Source organism: Piliocolobus tephrosceles, chromosome 13, assembly GCF_002776525.5.
Source record: "Piliocolobus tephrosceles isolate RC106 chromosome 13, ASM277652v3, whole genome shotgun sequence".
Classification (NCBI taxonomy): domain Eukaryota; kingdom Metazoa; phylum Chordata; class Mammalia; order Primates; family Cercopithecidae; genus Piliocolobus; species Piliocolobus tephrosceles.
This window is the reverse complement of record NC_045446.1, coordinates 63,792,451-63,811,590: the sequence shown is the minus strand read 5'-3', so window position 1 is coordinate 63,811,590 and position 19,140 is coordinate 63,792,451. Positions and strand designations below refer to the sequence as shown.

At 50.4% G+C, this 19,140-nt stretch overlaps 1 protein-coding gene across 1 annotated transcript in view; it reads right to left on the bottom strand.

Annotated features, from left to right (window-relative positions):
- Positions 1-7,003: 7,003 nt before the first annotated feature.
- The window catches only part of PLEKHB1 (pleckstrin homology domain containing B1), a 15,222-nt gene continuing 3,085 nt past the window's right edge, over positions 7,004-19,140 (bottom strand). The window contains exons 4-7 of the mRNA XM_023209461.1: positions 17,958-18,060; positions 16,833-16,872; positions 8,976-9,075; positions 7,004-8,344 (exon numbers count right to left, since the gene is read on the bottom strand). Coding sequence (XP_023065229.1) covers positions 8,208-8,344; positions 8,976-9,075; positions 16,833-16,872; positions 17,958-18,060 — 380 coding nt within the window. The 3' untranslated portion in view covers positions 7,004-8,207. The remainder of the gene's footprint in view (positions 8,345-8,975; positions 9,076-16,832; positions 16,873-17,957; positions 18,061-19,140) is intronic.

The window sequence follows — 19,140 nt, the reverse complement described above, 5'->3', positions numbered from 1 at the left end:
CATTTGTTTTGGTCTTTTGAGTACTTCTTTATGGCCAGTACATGATGCTCCAGACTCATCATGGATACTTCTTTATCCAGTCCTGTAACCAGCCATTTCTCCAAGGAGCTCTGATTTCTTTGACTGGAGAACTGGTATTAGAAATGATGTGGGGCCAGGTGTGGCGGCTCTGTAATCCCGGCACTTTGGGAGACTGAGGCAGGCGGATCACGAGGTCAAGAGTTGAGACCATCTCTGTCTAACATGGTGAAACCCCATTCGTGCCCAAATACAAAAATTAGCGGGGCACAGTGGCTCACGCCTGTAATCCCAGCACTTTGGGAGGCAGGCGGATCACGAGGTCAGGAGATCGAGACCATCCTGGCTAATATGGTGAAACCCCGTCTCTACTAAAAAATACAAAAAATTAGCCAAGCGCAGTGGCAGGCGCCTGTAGTCCCAGCTACTCGGGAGGCTGAGGCAGGAGAATGGCCTGAACCTAGGAGGCGGAACTTGCAGTGAACTGAGATCTCGCCACTGCACTCCAGCCTGGGCAACAGAGTGAGACTTTGTCTCAAAAAAACCAAAAAACAAAAAACGAAAATTAGCTGGGCATGGTGGCATGTGCCTGTAGTCCCAGCTACTTGGGAGGGTGAGGCAGGAGAATTGCTTGAACCTGGGAGGCAGAGGTTGCAGTGAGTCGTGAGTAGAGATTGCACCACTGCATTCCAGCCTGGCGACAGAGCGAGACTCCATCTCAAAAAACAAACAAACAAACAAACACAAAAGATGTGGGGCTAGGTGTGTTCATTTCTTTTTTTTCTCTTTTCTTTTCTTTTTTCTGTTTTTGTTTTTGTTTTTGACACAGAGTCTCGCTTGTCGCCCAGGCTGGAGTGCAATGGTGTGATCTTGGCTCACTGCAGCCCCTGCCTCCCAGGTTCAAGTGATTCTCCTGCCTCAGCCTCCCAAGTAGCTAGGACTAAAGGTGCGTGCCACCACACACGGCTTTTTTTTCTTTTTGAGACGGAGTCTCGCTCTGTTGCCCAGGCTGGAGTGCAGTGGCCGGATCTCAGCTCACTGCAAGCTCCGCCTCCCGGGTTCATGCCATTCTCTGGCCTCAGCCTCCCGAGTAGCTGGGACTACAGGTGCCCGCCACCTCGCCCGGCTAGCTTTTCTTTTTTTGTATTTTTTAGTAGAGACGGGGTTTCACCGTGTTAGCCAGGATGGTCTCGATCTCCTGACCTCGTGATCCACCCGTCTCGGCCTCCCAAAGTGCTGGGATTACAGGCTTGAGCCACCGCGCCCGGCCATACACGGCATTTTTTTTTTTTTGAGACAGAGTCTCTCTGTCACCCAGGCTGGAATGCAGAGGCACGATCACAGCTCGCTGCAACCTCTGCCTCCTGGGATCAAATGATTCTCCTGCCTCAGCCTCCCCAGTAGATGGTATTACAGGTGCACGCCACCTTGCCCAGCTAATTTTTGTATTTTTAGTAGAGATGGAGTTTCGCCATGTTGGCCAGGCTGGTCTCGACTTCAGGTTATCCACCTGCCGTGGACTTCCAAATTGCTGAGATAACAGGCATGAGCCACCACGCCCAGCCTAGGTGTGTTCATTTCCACTGAGGTGTTTTCTTTGAGGCTCTCTCAGCTGGCAGATGAAGGAAATATATGTATGTACTGACATGTGTATAGACACATATCTGTAAATATTTCTGTATATAATCCCGTCTCTATGTCAAGCTAGACATAAGTTCATACTGATGTCAACTCTAACCCATTACCACATGAATCATTCTAGCTTCCTCCCTTTGCTTATCTGTAAATTTCTACTTCACCACTAAGAAACCTGGCTTCCAGTTGATCTAGGGACTCCAATGTGCATGTTTGACTTATCAGCATATACTTAATATTGTACTACTTCACATAAGGTACAGGAAACTTGCCAAAGTATCAGTCTATTGTCCCACCCCCACTCCCTGTCCTCTCTGCTTTTTTGATGTATTTTTTTATTACATTCATAATTTTGCATATACTTGTGAATAATTAATTCTATTGACTATCATTCCATTTTGTGATTGACTATCATTCCATTTTGTGAATATTACCAGTGGATTTATCCTGTAGAATTTAAGTTTTTTCCATTGCTATTATAAACACTTTTCTACCTACCTTTTGGTGAAGGTAAGTACACAATTCTGTTGGGTGCACCCTAGGAGAAGAGTTGATTGGTTATAATGTATGCATATGCTTGGCCTTACCAATCAGTTTCCAAAGCAATTGTACCAGTTTAACTTTACAGTTATTCCAGCAGTGTATGAGATTCCATATCAGTCTTAGTGTCGTCTGTCTTTTTCATCTTTGCCCATTTTAATTCAAAACTTTTTGAAAACCATGTGTTGACCAGACAAAACAATGTTTGGGCCAGATGTCGTCCATTGGCCACCTCCAGATTAGACTGTTCAGTCTATGAGGATTAATGTCTGTCTTAATGTGTGTGTGAATAATTTAAAAATTGTCTACTGGACAGCTGGAAGGATTAAAAATTCATGTTACAGTCCTACTAGTCGAGAGATTTTGAAGCAAACTGCATTGGGAACATCTATTTGCACTCATTGCTTTGTTCAGTGAGCTGACTGGAAAGCACCACTGGCAGAAATGTGGAGAGGTTTTTGGAGAAAGCCAGAACAGAGGACACGGGTTTGAGGTGAGGAAGTAGGAACTTCTGCAAGTGAACTAAAAACCTGTGCCCTTACTGAGGGGATAAAGAGTAATTTTGTTTTATTTTTTCATTTCCTTCTTTTTCCTTTGTTACTCCACCATTTCTATGAAGTCTGATGCACATGCTTTGATGGGGCTGGTGATGACATGGAGAATGAAAACTAGGACAGTAAAGGAAAACCACCCCACATTGATCCCATACTTGGTGTCCAGTTAGAGAGAACAGGCATCCATTTAAGAGAATCTTGCTAAGATGTCCAAATGGTAACCAGTAGGGTGTGGGGGAGAGCAGCTGGCCAGTGGAGAAGGCCTCCTTCCTCCCCTGATATACTAGAAGAAGGTGATGTGTGTTTTTATTTGTTTGTTTGTTTCATTTTGTTTTGAGAAGGAGTCTCGCTCTGTTGCCCAGGCTGGAGTGCAGTGGCGCCATCTCAGCTCACTGCAACCTCCGCCTCCCGAGTCCCAGCAATTCTCCTGCCTCAGCCTCCCGAGTAGCTGGGATTACAGGTGCCCACCACCACACCTGGCTAATTTTTGTATTTTTAGGAGAGATGGGGTTTCACCAGGTTGGCCAGGCTGGTCTTCTACTCCTGACCTCAAGTGATCCACCTGCCTCAGCCTCCCAAAGTGCTGGGATTACAGACGTGAGCCACCATGCCCTGCCAGAAGGTGACAATCTGAGAAGACAGAGGCTGACATCTGCTTTGCAGTTGGAACTCTTTCTATATTCAGCACATGTTCCTGCCTAAGCATATCCTGGCCTTAGCTTGTTACCTCTTTTCATCCCCAAGGCTGGTGACCAACTTAGAAAGGGTCAAACCTCAAGGTTCTGTGCTTCAGGTTTAAGGGTGATAGACTGATTGGACCAGGATTCTGACAATGAAGTCTCCTGATGACCACTTAAGATGTCTCCAAACCTCTGTGGGAAGTTCTAAGGTTGGGGAACACTGTGATATGAGGTCAGAAGTAAATCTGGGACCCAATCCTGGGAGGTCTCAGGAGGCAGATCTCAACTCCTGACGAAGGAGGTCTCACAGACTGAGCTATCCCGCAAGGGCAGGAAAGGGAAAAGCTAAGAGTTCTCCCAGTCCCTATGGGTGGCAGAAAGCAGTAGAATGGTCCCTATCAGGTGGGGCAAAGGGGAGGCAAATCTGTTTTAGAGGGCATCTAGGGTCATTTCCAGCCAGGTATTCTGAATGTAGGGCTCTAGTTCTGAGACTGAGTCATATACCTGATTTTGGAGAAGCGCTCACTGCCGGGATGCTCAGAGTGCCACAGACACTCGCTGTCTATAGAATCTCCTCTAGGAGGGGCTGATGGAGGCAGGTGGTCTCAGGAATGGATGTGGAGTTGAGCACCCCCAAGTGGGCTGGCTATGAGCAGCCAGGCAGTACCTGGGCTGCCCAGACAGTTTGCAGAGATGGTTTTGTCTGGGTTAAGACTGTGTTGTCTATGAGAATGAATATCTGTGTGTGTGTGAGATCGAACTTCCAGGTTCAACCATGTCCTTCCTTTGCTTCACATTTTTGGAGGCATTTCATGGCCTGGGAGTTAGTATATAGTTCAAGCTCCTTCCCTGGCATCCAAGGCCCCTGATGGTTTGACCCTGCTGACCCCCGTTTCCACCCATCACACTGCAGATCCAGCCTCATCCAGAGACCTCTTGGCACTGACTGAGTGCTGCTTTAGTTCTTGTTTCCTCTTCATCTAAGTTAGCAACTCCCACAAGACCATAGTTGGAAGAGCATTTGTCTTTTCAGTCAGCTTAAGACACTTCCACCCATACCTAGGTTAAGGGCTCCTTTCTCTGTGCCCCTACAACCTCAGGACTACCAGTTCCCACAGCCCATGTTGTCATAGTCTGTGTCCATGTCTAGGGTAGATAGACACACACACACACACACACAAAGGCACATGCACAAACTCCTTGAATGTAGGGCCCAAATCTCATTCCTCTCCCAGTACCCAGCTCTCAGCCCTGTCTGCCCACAAAACCTCTCAGGAAAGCATTTGCTAAAGGAAAAGAGAAGAGATGTTTGTGTTATACAGTTTACCTCCTCTCTGGGAATTATTTTCCTGCCAGGTAATGAGCCACACAGGATTTATAGTGCAGAAGCAGTGTGCTATGGTAGACAAGGTCAAGTGACCTGCATTTGAATCCAGATTCTGACACAGCATGCATGACTTGGACATCTACTTTCTTTTTCTGCATCTGTTTCTTTGTAGGTAAAATAGGGATAGTAATGCCAGGCCCATGGGGTTGTTGCAAGGACCTATAAGATAAAGCAGGGGAAGCTTTGGGCAATGAATGGCAATGCCCCCAGCTCTGTCTGATCTCAAATGCCCTGCCCAGCCAGCTCCCTGATCCTTGTTTAACCCATATTCTTGGGAAAGGACTCTGGACAGCTTGGGCTGTTCCTACATATTGATCTCTAAAAGTCCTGAGGCTGTGCCGGAGAGGTCATTCCCAGAGCCAAACTCAGAGATGTCCCTGCAGGGGCATGCAGGACACCCTCTAATGAGATGGCGTAATGGGGATGCCACTAAAGGACTGACAGGGTAACTGGGTCTATCTGGGAGAAAATTAAGGCTGAGGCTGGGCTGAAGGTAGGGAGTTATCTCAATTGACTATTCGGTCAGTTACAGATCAAACTCTGTTCTCTCTCCCCACTTGCCAGTGCTGCCAAGGAAGGAAGGAAGGAAGGAAGGAAGGAAGGAAGGAATGGAGGGAAGGAGGGAGGGAGGGAGGGGAAGGGAAGGGAGGAAAGACAAAAACAGAAAACATTAAGGCTGTGGGGACGGGAGGGGAGGGGAGCAAAACAAAAGAAAAAATTAAGGCTGAGGTTCCAAAGCATGCAGTGGGTCTGATGCACTGCTGAGTCCCCCGAACACAGTACAGGCCTTAGGACACCCAGGGTATGTAACCTCTGACTGCACAAATGCTAACAGACCTTGGTCTTCTCAAGAGGCTCCTTCTTGCATCTATGCTTGTCCTTAAGCTGGTGCCACATACTGGACCTATGCCCTGTGTTCAGTAGCCTGGCCCAAGAGGTTCTTTATAGTTTGACCTCATTCACCACCTCTCACCATGCAACCTGCTATATAGCATGAGACTGGTTCCTGAACTTCATGATGCTCTCAACCTCTAACGCCTTTGCTCATACCATTTCTTCCATTTGTTCTGTGTGGAAAGCTCACCCACTTTTTTCAGATTGGCAAACTCCTACTCATTTTTCAAGGTTCAGACTAAATTTCCACTTCCTGTCCCAAATCTTTCCCTAGTTCCCTTGGCAGAGTTGCATGCCTACTCTTCAGAACTCCAACTGCACCACGTTCCTCTGTAACCTCATTCAATCATTGCTGTTTTTATGTATGTCTTACCTCTAAGTTGGTGTCTCTGGAACTGTGGCTGAGGTGGATTCCTGATATTTTTGCCAACCAGCTTTCATCTATTCATCCTACTTCTGGGAACAGTGCCCTAAATTTCCTCTGGGACACCATCCCACCCCCGCTGTAAGCCCTGTTATTTTAGACCATCCGTTTCCAGACCACTGGGGTTGATGCAGGGATGGCCACAGGACCCAATTTAGACTGATGTCCACCAGGCTCAGGACTTTCAGTCATACTGTTAGAGGAAGAGAAATTCTCTTGGCTGCACTTGAACTCAAGAGGGCATTAGCCTGGAGCTGCTGACCATCACTGCAGCTTCCAAATGAGCCAGCTCCGCAGGTGTAAAGATGGAAATGAAGCAAAGTCTAAGTGACACTGTTTAAGCCCCTGGATCACACAGCTTTTGGACTTCTCAGTTATGTGGCTCAACCTTTTCCCTTTGGCTTAAATCAGTTTGAGCACGGAGTTTCTATCTTACAGCCCCAAGAGGCCTGATGCAGGATGGTGGTGTTTCCTTCCCTGGCCACCTGGTTTTCTATGAGAACAATTCATTGATTCAACTCTAGAAGGATGGGAACCTACTGGAAAAGACCCCAACATGAACAGGATTCTCAGAAAGCAGGCAGGACCTGGCTTGGATCATCCATCAGCTCAGACAACAGAGACTCCAAGGCAGTCCCTCCTCTTGAGCCCTCAGGAATGGTCAACTGCAACCAGCTACCTTAAGTGTAGGGGAAACAAAATCCAGAAAGGTTAAGTGACTTGCCCCAAATGACTCAGCTAACATGCTGTCATCAGTTCCACCTGATCTCAGAATCCGCACTCTTTTCACTAGACCAGATAAGGCACTAGTAGCTGCTGGGTCACAGAGAGGGAAACAGGGCCTTCTAGGGGAACAAAGCAAGCCACAGTCACTGCTAAAGCCAACCAAATCTTTATTAGTCTCTGCAGCAGAACTAATGGAGCCCCCATTTACAGGGAGCTTTAGTGGGCTAGTCTGGCTACCAGGCAGGGTTGTTAGCATTTCTATTGGTGATTGGGATAGAAAAAGGGAAGAGACTGGAAGGGGACCAAAGCGGGAGACTGCTGGGCCACCTCAGGGCAGGCACAGATGGGGCTTCCTGGGCTGGTGTAAAGGTGGATCAGGCCCCAGAGAAGAACACTGCCATCTCCCTCAGAATGAAGGATGACACAAAGCCTGAGAGGGTGACAGTCACAGCTATAAAAAGGGGGCCGAGCTCCTGGTATGAGAGCCATTTCCGGACGGAGGCAGCTTTCTGGGGCTAGAAGTCTCAAATAGAACTCACCTGTTCCCCAACAAAGGGCCCCAAGGTTCAGGTCAATTGTTATCATGGGTACCAGCCAGGAAGCTGGTTGTGGGAAGGATGGGACTTAACTCAGGGGTGTTTTGAGTATGGGCATATGTCAATATTCACAAAACAGGCAATATATTTATTATAGATGCAATCATGAAACTTCCTTCCAGAGAACGCTCACATCTCCCCTTTCACCCAGGAAGCTCCTTATCTACAAGAGCCACCATGGTCTGATCCTGGCCTCCACCCCAGCCCAAATGAACTCCCATTTAATTCCTTGGACATGCCATGACGTTTACGGCTCTGCACACTTGCCAATAACTGTTCTTCCAGCCTACCTGCCTTGCTCCCTGCCCCACCTGTCCTTGTCAAAGGACTGATAACTCTGCAGCTTTGTCAAGTGCTTGTTTACTCCTGTTCTCCCCACCAGGCCTCGAGCTCCCTGAGGAGAGAGCAGAGAGCCCGATTCATGTCGTGTCTACGGAACTCGAAACCAAATGAAGTCGTATTTGCTGTGCCCTGGTGTGTTGAGAGGAAATGTATCAATAAATGCCTATAACAGATTTGGGGGTGTCTGGCAGTAGATGTGAAGACTTCAAGCGACATTTGTACCTGGGATGATAGCTTCTTCCCATGTGGGGAGTGAGGATAGGGAGTGGGGGGAACGGTCCAAACCCGGAAGGAGCTAATGGAGAGGAGAAGGCCAAAGTGGGACAGGGCTTGGATGGTAGAGAGCGGGGTCCAGGAGGAAGAAGAGTCTAGCAGTCCAAGCGCAGGGGCCAGTGCTGCAGGTCCCAGGGCTCAGAACCAGCAGGGCGACCACATGAGCGAGCCAAGCGCCGCCCCAGTGGCGGCTCCTGCAAGCATGCCCATGGCCAGAGGGGCGCCGGTGCTGTAGCAGGGATCCTCCCGCACTATCACGTGCGTCACGCCGGGGCCTGCAGAGTGAGACAGCCCAAGAGGGTCAGCGACTTAGGATGGAGTAGAGTGATCTTCGTACCCTTCCTGCATCACTCCAGCCCAACCCAGTCAGTGTAAGGCGCCGAGCCCACTCTTCTGCTCCCCAGTCAAAGAAACAGATCTAGACGCAGGAAGAGCTCCACCCCACGGCTCCCAGGCCTTGGATCTGCTGCGGATGTCCCGGAACCTACGGGTCCACTACGGCACGCTAGGGCGGAGCAGCGAAGAAACCCTGAGATCGCTAAGCACAACCACCAGGCACCTAACGGTTCCCAACCGCCAGGCGTTCCCAACCGCCAGGCCCCAGAGCGGGGAGGAGGCAGCCGTTCCCGCAGTAGCCACCAGGGGCCGCTACCGGCTCAGGAATGGGTATTGCCGACCGCAGGGCTGGGAAGCCAGTCTGGAGGGGTGAGGTCAGCCCGGGACCAACACTGGTCCCAGGGCTCTCCCAGTCTCAGGATGGAGAGGGGCTTGTGGAGGGTTCTACCTGAGAAAATCCGTGCACGCTAAAAGGATGAAGCCTGGTCCAAAACTGACGGACCGTGGGCTGGGCACAGCGCTGAATCGGCGCGGGATCAAGGCAAGCCCCGGGGCACGCTGGAGACTTACCTGCGTAGGGCGGTCCGTAGTAGCTGCGGACATACGTGGCTTCGTGTGCGTTGGGGGGCACCACCTCGTAGTAGTCTTGGTACGGGCTGTAGACACGCACCTGGGGAATCCAGCCACGTCAGATGCCCAGGAACTCCCTGGCCTGGGTTTGGTCCCCTACCCACACGCCTGGCTCAGGCCTCTCTGGGATGCATGGAGCCGCCTCCCCAAGTTTAGAAACGGGCCTCCAGCCACTAGCAAGCTATTGGAGAAAGGCCCTGCCTTCCCCACAAGGTCCACAGTCCTTGTCCTCTAAAACTTCCGCCCTACATCCAGCTCCCAGTGACGCCCATTCTCCTACTCTGGCCTCCCATCTAGCTCAAAAAATTCTCTATGGCTCCCAACTTCTCCTCATAGATAGTCTAATATTCGCTAGCAGCTCTATAATGATGCCACTTGGAAAGACCCAGTTCTACTAGTCACAAGGAGGGGAACACGGCTAAGCCCCAACCCAGGAAATAAACAGGGGTTGGGGAGGAAGCAAGGGAAAGGAAGGATAGGGATGGGAAGTAACTAAAATACAGTTATGCATCTTTTAAATAACAGGCATACAGTCTAAGAAATGTGTCCTTAGGCAATTTTAGTATGTGAATATCATAGAGTGTACTTACACAAACCTAGATGGCACACACCTAAAGTATGTGGTATATCCTATTGCTCCTAGCCTACAAACCTGTTCAGCAGGCTACTGCCCTGAATACTGTAGGCAAGTGTAACACATTGGTAAGTATTTGTTATCTAACTAATCATATATAAATGTAGAGAATGTAATCCATTGCCCTATGACATTATGATGGCTACAACATCACTAGGTGATAGGAAATTTTCAGCTCCATTACAATCTTATGGAACCACCATCGTATATGTGGTCCATCACTGACCCAAAATTGTTAGGCTGCACTAGACTGTAACGATTATTGAGCACCTACTATGTACCAGGTCCTGAGGGAAGTAATCAAATGTGTTATCGCCTCTAATCCTTAAAGCAGGTATTAGCTCCACATGACTATAGGGTTGGGGACTGAGGCTCAGAGAATGGTCAGTGTTCTCTCTGGAATGCACTCCCTGTCCTCCCCTCTCTCCCATTAGATTTCTGCCAACCCTTCAAAGCCTAGCTCAACGGTCACCCACTCCACTCCAGGAAACTCTCCTGCTCTCAGGAAGAATGATTTTTTTTTTTTTTTTCCCTGAATTCTCTGGATCTTGCTTGTGCCTCTTGTTGCTATCCTTTCTCCCGGCCTTTCTTGCAGCCCAAATGTGAGCTGCTTATAGGCAAGGACTCTGATTTGTTTGTGTCACCAGCAGGGCCTAGTGCATATCAGGAACCAAGAACTATGTGCTAAATTAAATGGAAGCTCCAAACCCCTCATTTTACCCATGGGGGAGCAGACCTGGAGAGGGGTCAGGATCCCCTTCTCTTCTGGATCTTTCCACTTAGCCTCCCTCCACCCTGTGTCTCTCTCTAACTGGGATTCACACCTGAACAGTCCAGCTCCCCTTAGAAGTCCAGATGTCTCAGACTCCACTCATCTCAAGGTGATTGCAGCATTTCTCCATCCGCTAAAACTGTTTCTCTTCCCATAAATCCATTTTTCTTTTTTTTTTTCTGAGACAGAGTTTCATTCTTGTTGTCTAGGCTGGAGTGCAATGACACTGTATCAGCTCACTGCAACCTCTACCTCCTGGATTCAAGCAATTCTCCTGCTTCAGCCTCCCAGGTAACTGAGATTACAAGTTCCTGCCACCATGACTGGCTAATTGTTTTTGTATTTTTAGTAGAGACAGGGTTTCACCATGTTGGCCAGGCTGGTCTTGAACTCCTGACCTCAGGTGATCTGCCTGCCTCAGCCTCCCAAAGTACCCAGCCCCATAAATGCTTCTCTCAATACATGCCATCACCATGCACTCAAATCAAGAAAGGCTAGGCACAGTGGCTCACGCCTGTAATCCCAGCACTTTGGGAGGCTGAGGTGGGAGGATTGCTTGAATGCAGGAGTTCAAGACCAGTCTGGGCAACATTGCAAACACATGGCTCTACCAAAAATTAAAAAATTTGCTGAGTGTGGTGATGCATACCCATGGACCCAGCTATTTGGGAAACTGAGGCAGAAGGCTCCTTTGAGCCCAGGAGATAGAGGCTGCAGTGAGCAGTGTTTGCACCACTGCACTCCAGCCTGGGCAACAGAGGGAGATCCTATCTCAAAAAAAAAAAAAAAAAAGGAGAAAGAAGGAAAGAAAGCAGGTTGTTGCCCTTGTCTTGTCTTCACACATTCACTTTCCACACAACAGCCATCAGTTCTCGTGATTTTATCTTCTAAATATGTTCTTCTGTCCATTCTTTTGGTCAATTCCAAGAGAATAGGCCACTGGTTTTTAGCAACTTCGAAGTTGAGTGACCTTGAAAAACTTTTCAGAGGAGTTGCTAAGTAGGAAAAGCCAAGTTATGGAGAGTTGAAGAAAGGCTGAGAGGTGAAGGATGCAATCCCCATGTCATGACATCTCTTTCAAGAAGTTTGGTGGTAAGGGGAAGGTCTCCAAGCACACCTTGTGATTTCAAGTCTCCATGCCATTTTCCTTTGATGGGGATGCGCTTCTCACCTCATTCAACTACCCAAGCTGTCTTTCAGATTCAACTCAATTATCACTCTCCCTGAACCTCAGGTTCTGCTGGGATCTCATCTGGATACCCACAGCCCTTGGATGTCCCTGCATTACAGCACCGATCATGCTGTCTTCCCGTTGTGTCCCTGTGTCTCTCCCATCATATCTGGAGACGCCTGTGAGGACCGAGACTGGGTCTAATCAGATCTGACTAGAATGTGGCAGGTACCTAATATTTATTGAACTCATTCCAGTAAATCAAATACAGGGCCAGACTGGAACTAAGGTTGCCCAACTCTGAGTTCAGTTTCAAGTCAGGGAAAACAAATAGTCCCAAGACAATGCAAGAGGCTCAGACAAGCAATGCTGTAGGTCAGTGAACTCTCCGGTGCTCCCTCCCCATCAGTGATCCAATACGGATTTCTGGTAGGCAGTGCCAGGATCCGGGCTCCAGGCCCAAAAGGGGCTAGAGGGATTTAAGCACTCAGGTCTAATTTTATTGGTGGGGAAGCTGAGATCCAGAGCCTCCACCTTGCCCTGCTGCTACGCAGTAAGCCAGTGGCCTTGGGAGGCCCTGGAGAGGGTGGAGCACCCCATGTCCCTCTAGGGCACCTGTTTTTACTCTCCAGGTCTGGGAGGCCCAGAAGTAAACTCCTGTAAGTCACCTGGCAACAAGTAGGGACAGCCCAGAGACCCATGGGAAGAACCTGAGGGTTTGAACCTGCCTCTCCCTCTCCAGAGGCCCAGCTACTTTGTGGGTACAACCAGTGTTGACCAATCAGGGGGTCGCATGCAAATGACTCCCCTTAGCTGAGCTGCTGTGTTATTAGGTTTACAGTCCGTTAAATCCTAGTTTTTGGCTTCCCCACTTTAAACAAACTTGTATTCTAGTTTGGGCATGGAGAATACCTCAGAACGATGGGCTGGGAGTCCCAGACCTGCCACTGATGAGTTGAGTGATCTTGATCAAGTTAGGTAACCTCTCCAAGCCTCTGAGGATCTAACAGTGCCACACCTATACAACTTGGTGGCCCAAGCACTTCTAGGCTTAGTGATTCTGCATATCAGAGTCATCAGGAGACTTTTTTTTTTTTTTTTGAGACGGAGTCTTGCTCTGTTGCCCAGGCTGGAGTGCAGTTGTGTAGTGGGGCAATCTTGGCTCACTGCAACCACCTCCACCTCTTGAGTTCAAGCCATTCTCCTGCCTCAGCCTCCAGAGTATCTGGGATTACAGGCACCCACCACCACATCTTACTAATTTTTGTACTTTTAGTAGTGACAGAATTTCACCATGTTGGCTAGGCTGGTCTCAAACTCCTGATCTCAAGTGATCCGCCCACCTTAGCCTCCCAAAATGCTGGGATCACAGGCGTCAGCCACCGGGCCCGGCCAGGAGACAGGTTTAAACTACAGGTTTCCTAGGCCTAGGCCCCATGCCAGATTAGAACATCCAGAGGTAGAACTTGTTGTTAGTGCTTGTAAGTTCCTAAGCAATCCTGATACATAGCCACACTGAGCACCACGGTGTAAGAAGAGCTCAGAGTTGACTGTCAGATCACAGGTACTCTCACTCAAGACCCCTCCTGCCACCCACCCCATGCCAGGCCCTGTGCTGAGCACTGGGGACAGAGAAAAGATTCAGGCTCAGATCCTGCCTTCAAGAAACATTCAGGTTGAGGGGAGACAGACCTAGACTAAATTATTTGACTATGTAGTAGTATTGCTGTAACAGAGGTTTTTCACTCCCTCCTTCCTTCCTTTGCTCACTCAGTGAACATTCCCTGAGCCCCACTGTGTAAGAAGGGTCAGCATAGACTCCCCATCACTGAGCACTAAGTGAGCATGTGCCATTTGCCTAGCCTTGTGCCAAGCTCCATAGAGGCAGCGCAGTCAGGCCTTGTCCTTGCCTTGGAGGAAGTTCTAGGCCTCATGGAAGACTACACAGACAAGAATAAACCAGTTCTGAAACCAGGCAGAATGAAGAAAGCACTAAGCCTTAGTGCCACTAGGCTGTGGGAGGGAATGACGATGGCTGGTGGTCTAGGAGGTCCCCACCGAGTAGGTGGCAGGCAGCCTCTGAGGTGAGCCTTACAGGACGGGCGTCAGTCTGTCTGGTGAATGAGGAAAGTGCAGTCTTGCCAGCAGAGGGAACAGCATGTGCGAAGGCTGGCAGAAGGGAAAGGTCTGGTGTGGCTGGGGGCAGAGGGTACAGCAGAGTCCTTGGTTTTTGTCCTGTAGCTGATAGGGAGCCATGGATCGTTTGTCACAGGGAAGGGATGGACTGGGCCTGGTTTTGGAGGCTCATCCTGGTGGCCAGTATGGAGGCAGGGAGGGCCGAGCCAGCACTTACCCAGATCCGCCTCTCAACCTTACAGGGGCTCCACGAGCGGGTCACACACCTGACCTTGGAGCAAACCCGGCGGCTCCTGGGAGGGACGGTTGCTCCAGCTGGGGCCTGCTCAAGCCACAGAAACCCAAGAAGGGGGAGGGAGGGAGGGGGTGTCAGAGGCCCTCTACACCTAAAGAGACTCAGAGCTCTTTCCAGACCCTACCAGAGCCCTCCGCCAGCTGGGTTGTGGCAGGGAGCGTCCTCTTTCTCCTCAGCTCATAGTAACACGGGAGGCTCAGAGAACGCTGACGACTGCCAAAGTTACACAAAAAAGAAGGACAAGCAGTCTCTTTCCAGAATTAGCCCGCCTTCTCCTATTTCATGCTGCTGGGGCTCCCAGTCTCCAGGGAGGACAGGGCAACTCCCATCTATCCTCTAGCCCACCTGGTTCGCTTTACCCCAGCCTCGTCCCTAGCTGTGCCCCCAGGCCCTGTGTTCCCAGGAAAGCTGGTGTTAGGGGCTCCTGGAGCCTCCACCTGGAGTGAGGTATGAACTCCAGCATGTCGGAGGACAAAGGGCAGGTCATTCCCACACAGGCTACAGAGAGAAACCCATAAACACAGAGTGAACACACAGAAACAGGCAGACACAGGCACAAACACACCCGACTCTAGTTAGCCTGGGCCCAGAGGGATGTGTATATGTGCAGTAGTGGGAGGTAGAATAGAGGCCAGGGCAGAGAGAAGAGACAGCAGAGCCACAGGAGATGGACAGAGAAGAGCGAGGCCGCTTCATAGAGTCACAGAGTGCAGACGGTCACCTTTGCTTCCTTCCCTTCGCCTCTCTGTGGTGGAACTGATCCGCCCCACATAAAGAGGCTTCGGAGCTCCAAGCCAGGGTGGCCCGACCTGGGTCCCTCCACCCTGCAGACTACTGCGGTAGCCTCCTTACTCCCAGCTTCCTCCAATTCACCTGCCACTTGGGAGCCTGAGTCTGCCCCCAAAAATCTGACCACAGCCCTCCCTGTTGAATGCCCTTTATTGCTCCCTACAGGCCTCAGGGAAAGTCCATTTCCTCCAACTGGACTTTGAGGCCCATCATGAGCTGACCCTGGTGACCTCAGAGGTCATCTCTCCTGTTTCATTCCCCTCATGAATTGCTCTCCAGCCAGGCAGAGTCTGGGCCCTTAGACGCACACATATGTGCACACGCACTTGTGCACTCACACGTGCACACACCACTTCTCTGTCTCTGCTCATGCAGTTACTTCTGCAGATAATGTCCTCCTCTCAAAATCTCACTGACCTAGGTTCCATGATAGGCTTTTCCACTGACTTAAGACTATAAGCTTTGCACAAGTCACCTCCCGTCTCTGAACCTTGGTTTCCTTATCTGTAAAATGGGACTGATAATGCCAATCCCTACCCAGCTGCCCTGCCAGGGTTGTTGGAAGATGCAATGATGTCACTGGTGCCAGGGGCTTAGCACAATGCCTGGCGCTCAGCAGGTGGATGCCTGAGGAGGTTTCTAAATGCATCCGGGTCTCCCCTGCCACTTCCCAATGGACTTTCTCTGTAGGTGAGAGGGGGCTCCATTGTGCCACGCAGAGAAAGAGCAAGCACAGATTCTGGAGTCAGGCAGATGGGGGTGGAGGCCAAGCTGGGCTTTGGGCGGCTCTTCAAACCGCCACTTCCATCAGTCACAAGCTCTGTTGACTCCAAATCCTAAGTATGTCCTGTACTCATCAGCCTGTCTCGGCCAGCAAGGCCTTAGTCCAGCTCTCCAGTCTGTTGCTGGGACACTGTCCCAGCCTCCTAAGTGGCCTCTGGGTGTCTACAGTTACCCTGTACAATCCATTCCGTACCTACCAGCCAGATTATCTTTTTTTTCCTTTTCTCTATAATAAAATTTCAGTAACTGATAGACTACTTTTTTTTTTTTTAATGCCCCAACGTTACAACAATTATCTTTTTAATAATATATATCGAGCCTGATCTGATCATGCCATCCCTCTGTTCAAAAACTTGTCATGGCTCCCTGGTGCTCTTAGCAGAAACCAATCCTTCATACAGCCCACAAGGCCTGGTTGTGCCAACCCTCCTTCCCCCCTTACCTACTCACTCCCTAAGCACCAGCCACCCCTGCTGTCCTCCTACTCAACTTGCCAATGTCCTAACCTCTCAGCATTTGCACATGCTGATCCCTCTGCCTGGAATACTGTTCCCTTTACCCCTTCCCCACGCCTTTCACCCAGTCAATTTCTGTTTATCCTTCAGTTCTCAGTTTAAGCCTTGCCTGAACTACCACCTGGATGAAAGGGCCAGACACTGCAAATCTCTGTCAGAGCCATTATACTATTGAAATGGAATAATTAATTAATTGTTCCATGTCTGGCTCCTCACTAGGCTGAGTCCAGGTGGGCAGAGGCCACATCTCCTTGGTTCACCTCTGATCCCTGGCACTTGACACAGTGCCTGGCCCATAGTAGCAGCTCAGTAAATATTTGTTGTGTGGATGAATGAGCTTCAGTCTTATCATCTGCAGAGACAGAACAATAACCCCAACCTCACAGGACTGTTGTGAGGAGCAGCTGGAATGATACCTGCACCACACCTGGCACACAATAGTTGCTTGATAAAAGACAGTTCCTTTTCCCCAGCTCACGTGCCACTCCCTCCAGCAAGTCTCCATGGAGGCTTCACTCTCTCCTCTGAGCACCAGTTGGCTGTCCCTTATCCTTTCCCACTTGGGACTCAGGCATCAGAGTTTGCACAAACCTATCCACATGAGACTGAGAACTTCTGGCAGGTGGAGACCGAGTCTGAATAACTCATGATTCCATGGCATACGGAGGTGGTGGGGAAAGGGGGAGAGAACAGGGGACTCACCGGGGTGGAGTTCGCCTCCAGCAGCGCTGTCTTCCATGCTCTGCAAAGCAAATCCCACCAGACCATGAGGAGGGAGTTTGGGGGTAGGTGAATTGGGCTCCCACATTTTAGACTTTCCTCTCCAATCCAGCCTCAAGCCCCAGTCTCTCATGAAAGGAGAGATCTCTTGTCTCCTTCAGGGAGACAAAAGTGACTCCTCCCCTGCCCCAGTCACATGGATGGAGCACTAAGTTAGGCTAATTCATTCTTCTCATCCCCTCTAGAAGTTCCAGTTTCCTCATCTATACAGTGGACGGTTGGGCTTGGGTGGTCTCTCAGGGGATGTCAGAATCTGACACTCCTGGGTGGGTGCTCTAGCCACAGCCCCCCTCTACATCCCAAATCTACAAACAAAACAGTTCCCCAAAGCTCTGACCCCAGAGCTCCAGGAAGGCCCAGCAGACGCGGGACAATTGGGCCTTTGTTGGTTGCCATGGCACCTGGCTGGGTTGGACAAGGCGGCTCTGTGCTGTCTGCCTGGAGCTCAGCTTCCCCCACTCCCACACACCCATCTCTTTCACTCTCCTCCAGCGCAAAGGCCATGCACCCCTCAGCCAGAGGGTAGGAAGGGACGGAATGTGAGCGAGCGGATGGCGCCTGAGGAGGACACACCCAGGCTGGCCACATGGATGTGCATCTGACATTGGGGTGCCCCTGCCTGGGACGCAGCTGACTGCCTTTGTAGGCAGGTCTGGGGCTACCCCTCAGACCAGAGTCCCCCACCAGGGCATCTTCTAAGAAGACAGCAAGGGTGCCACTAGGCTGCTCTGCTGCTTTGCATCACCCTCAGGTGAGGGCTCACCTCAGAGGCTGCTAAAGACCAGGAACCAGACACCCGAGGCAGGTGTGCACACTTCCCCCTCAGCAATCCTGAGTTCATCATAGACCACATGAGGAGTTCACCGTGTGCCATGCCAGTCACCACGGGCCCTTCAAATCCACTCTACCCACCTCTAATAAGACACCCTTGCTGACTGGCCTTAGTGCCCTCTTCCTACGGTCAGAGAACCAGAAGGCCCAATGAGAAGGGGGCACATGGTAACTTTCCCCAAGATTCCACCCCATCCTCTCCTGGGAGTGACTCACAGGGCATCATCCCTGGTCTCCGCACAGAGGTGCAGGCGGCCGCCTTCCCGTAGGTTCACAGTTAGCAGGCCATCTCGGCTCCGGCCCTCTGGGGGCTGCACATCTGGAAGCAGACATATATGGGTTTCCACAGGCACAGGCCCCAGGTCCCCCCAATAAACCAGGAACAGGAATAGGAATTGAATTCTTTGGGCTCTGTTTACTGGCCACTGCCAACCTCCTCTGATCCCATATACTCTCTGAGGGATTCTACTCTATGCTTCCGACCTTTCCAACCTTTCCACGCTGACGCTTCCCTCAGCACGCCTCCCAGTTACCCGGTTAGAACTGTGGCCTGGGCCGGGCGCGGTGGCTCAAGCCTGTAATCCCAGCACTTTGGGAGGCCGAGACGGGCGGATCACGAGGTCAGGAGATCGAGACCATCCTGGCTAACACGGTGAAACCCCGTCTCTACTAAAAATACAAAAAACTAGCCGGGCGAGGTGGCGGCGCCTGTAGTCCCAGCTACTCCGGAGGCTGAGGCAGGAGAATGGCGGGAACCCGGGAGGCGGAGCTTGCAGTGAGCTGAGATCCAGCCACTGCACTCCAGCCTGGGTGACAGAGCAAGACTCCGTCTCGGTGGAGGAATGTGGAGATTTGCTGTGACCCTGGGCCACTTCGCTTCTCTGGGCCTCCTAATTTCATTTCATCTTCATCCGGTACCGAGCGCCTGGAGGGCAGGAACTGTGCCTGGCTCACCTCTGAGACACAGCACAGAGGAGAAAGGCACTAAAGGACTGATTTCCTTTTCTTTCTTTTTTTTTTTTTTTTTGAGACAGCGTCTAGCTCCGTCCCCCAGGCTGTAGTACAGTGCCATAAACACTCTGTAACCTCTGCCTCCTAGGCTCAAGCAATCCTCCCACCTGAGCCTAAGTAGCTGGGACTACAGGCACACACTACCACACCTGGCTAATTTTTGTTTGTTTTTGTTTTGGTAGAGACAGGGTTTTGCCATGTTGCCCAGGCTGGTCTTGAACTCTAGATTCAAGTAATCTACATGCCTTGGCCTCTCAAAGTACTGGGATCATAGCTTACTGCAGCCTTGAATTCCTGGGCTCAAGCAATTCTCCTGCCTCAGCCTCCCCAGTAGCCATATGCGACCACATCTCACCAATTTTTTTTTTTTTTTTTTTTTTTTTTTTTG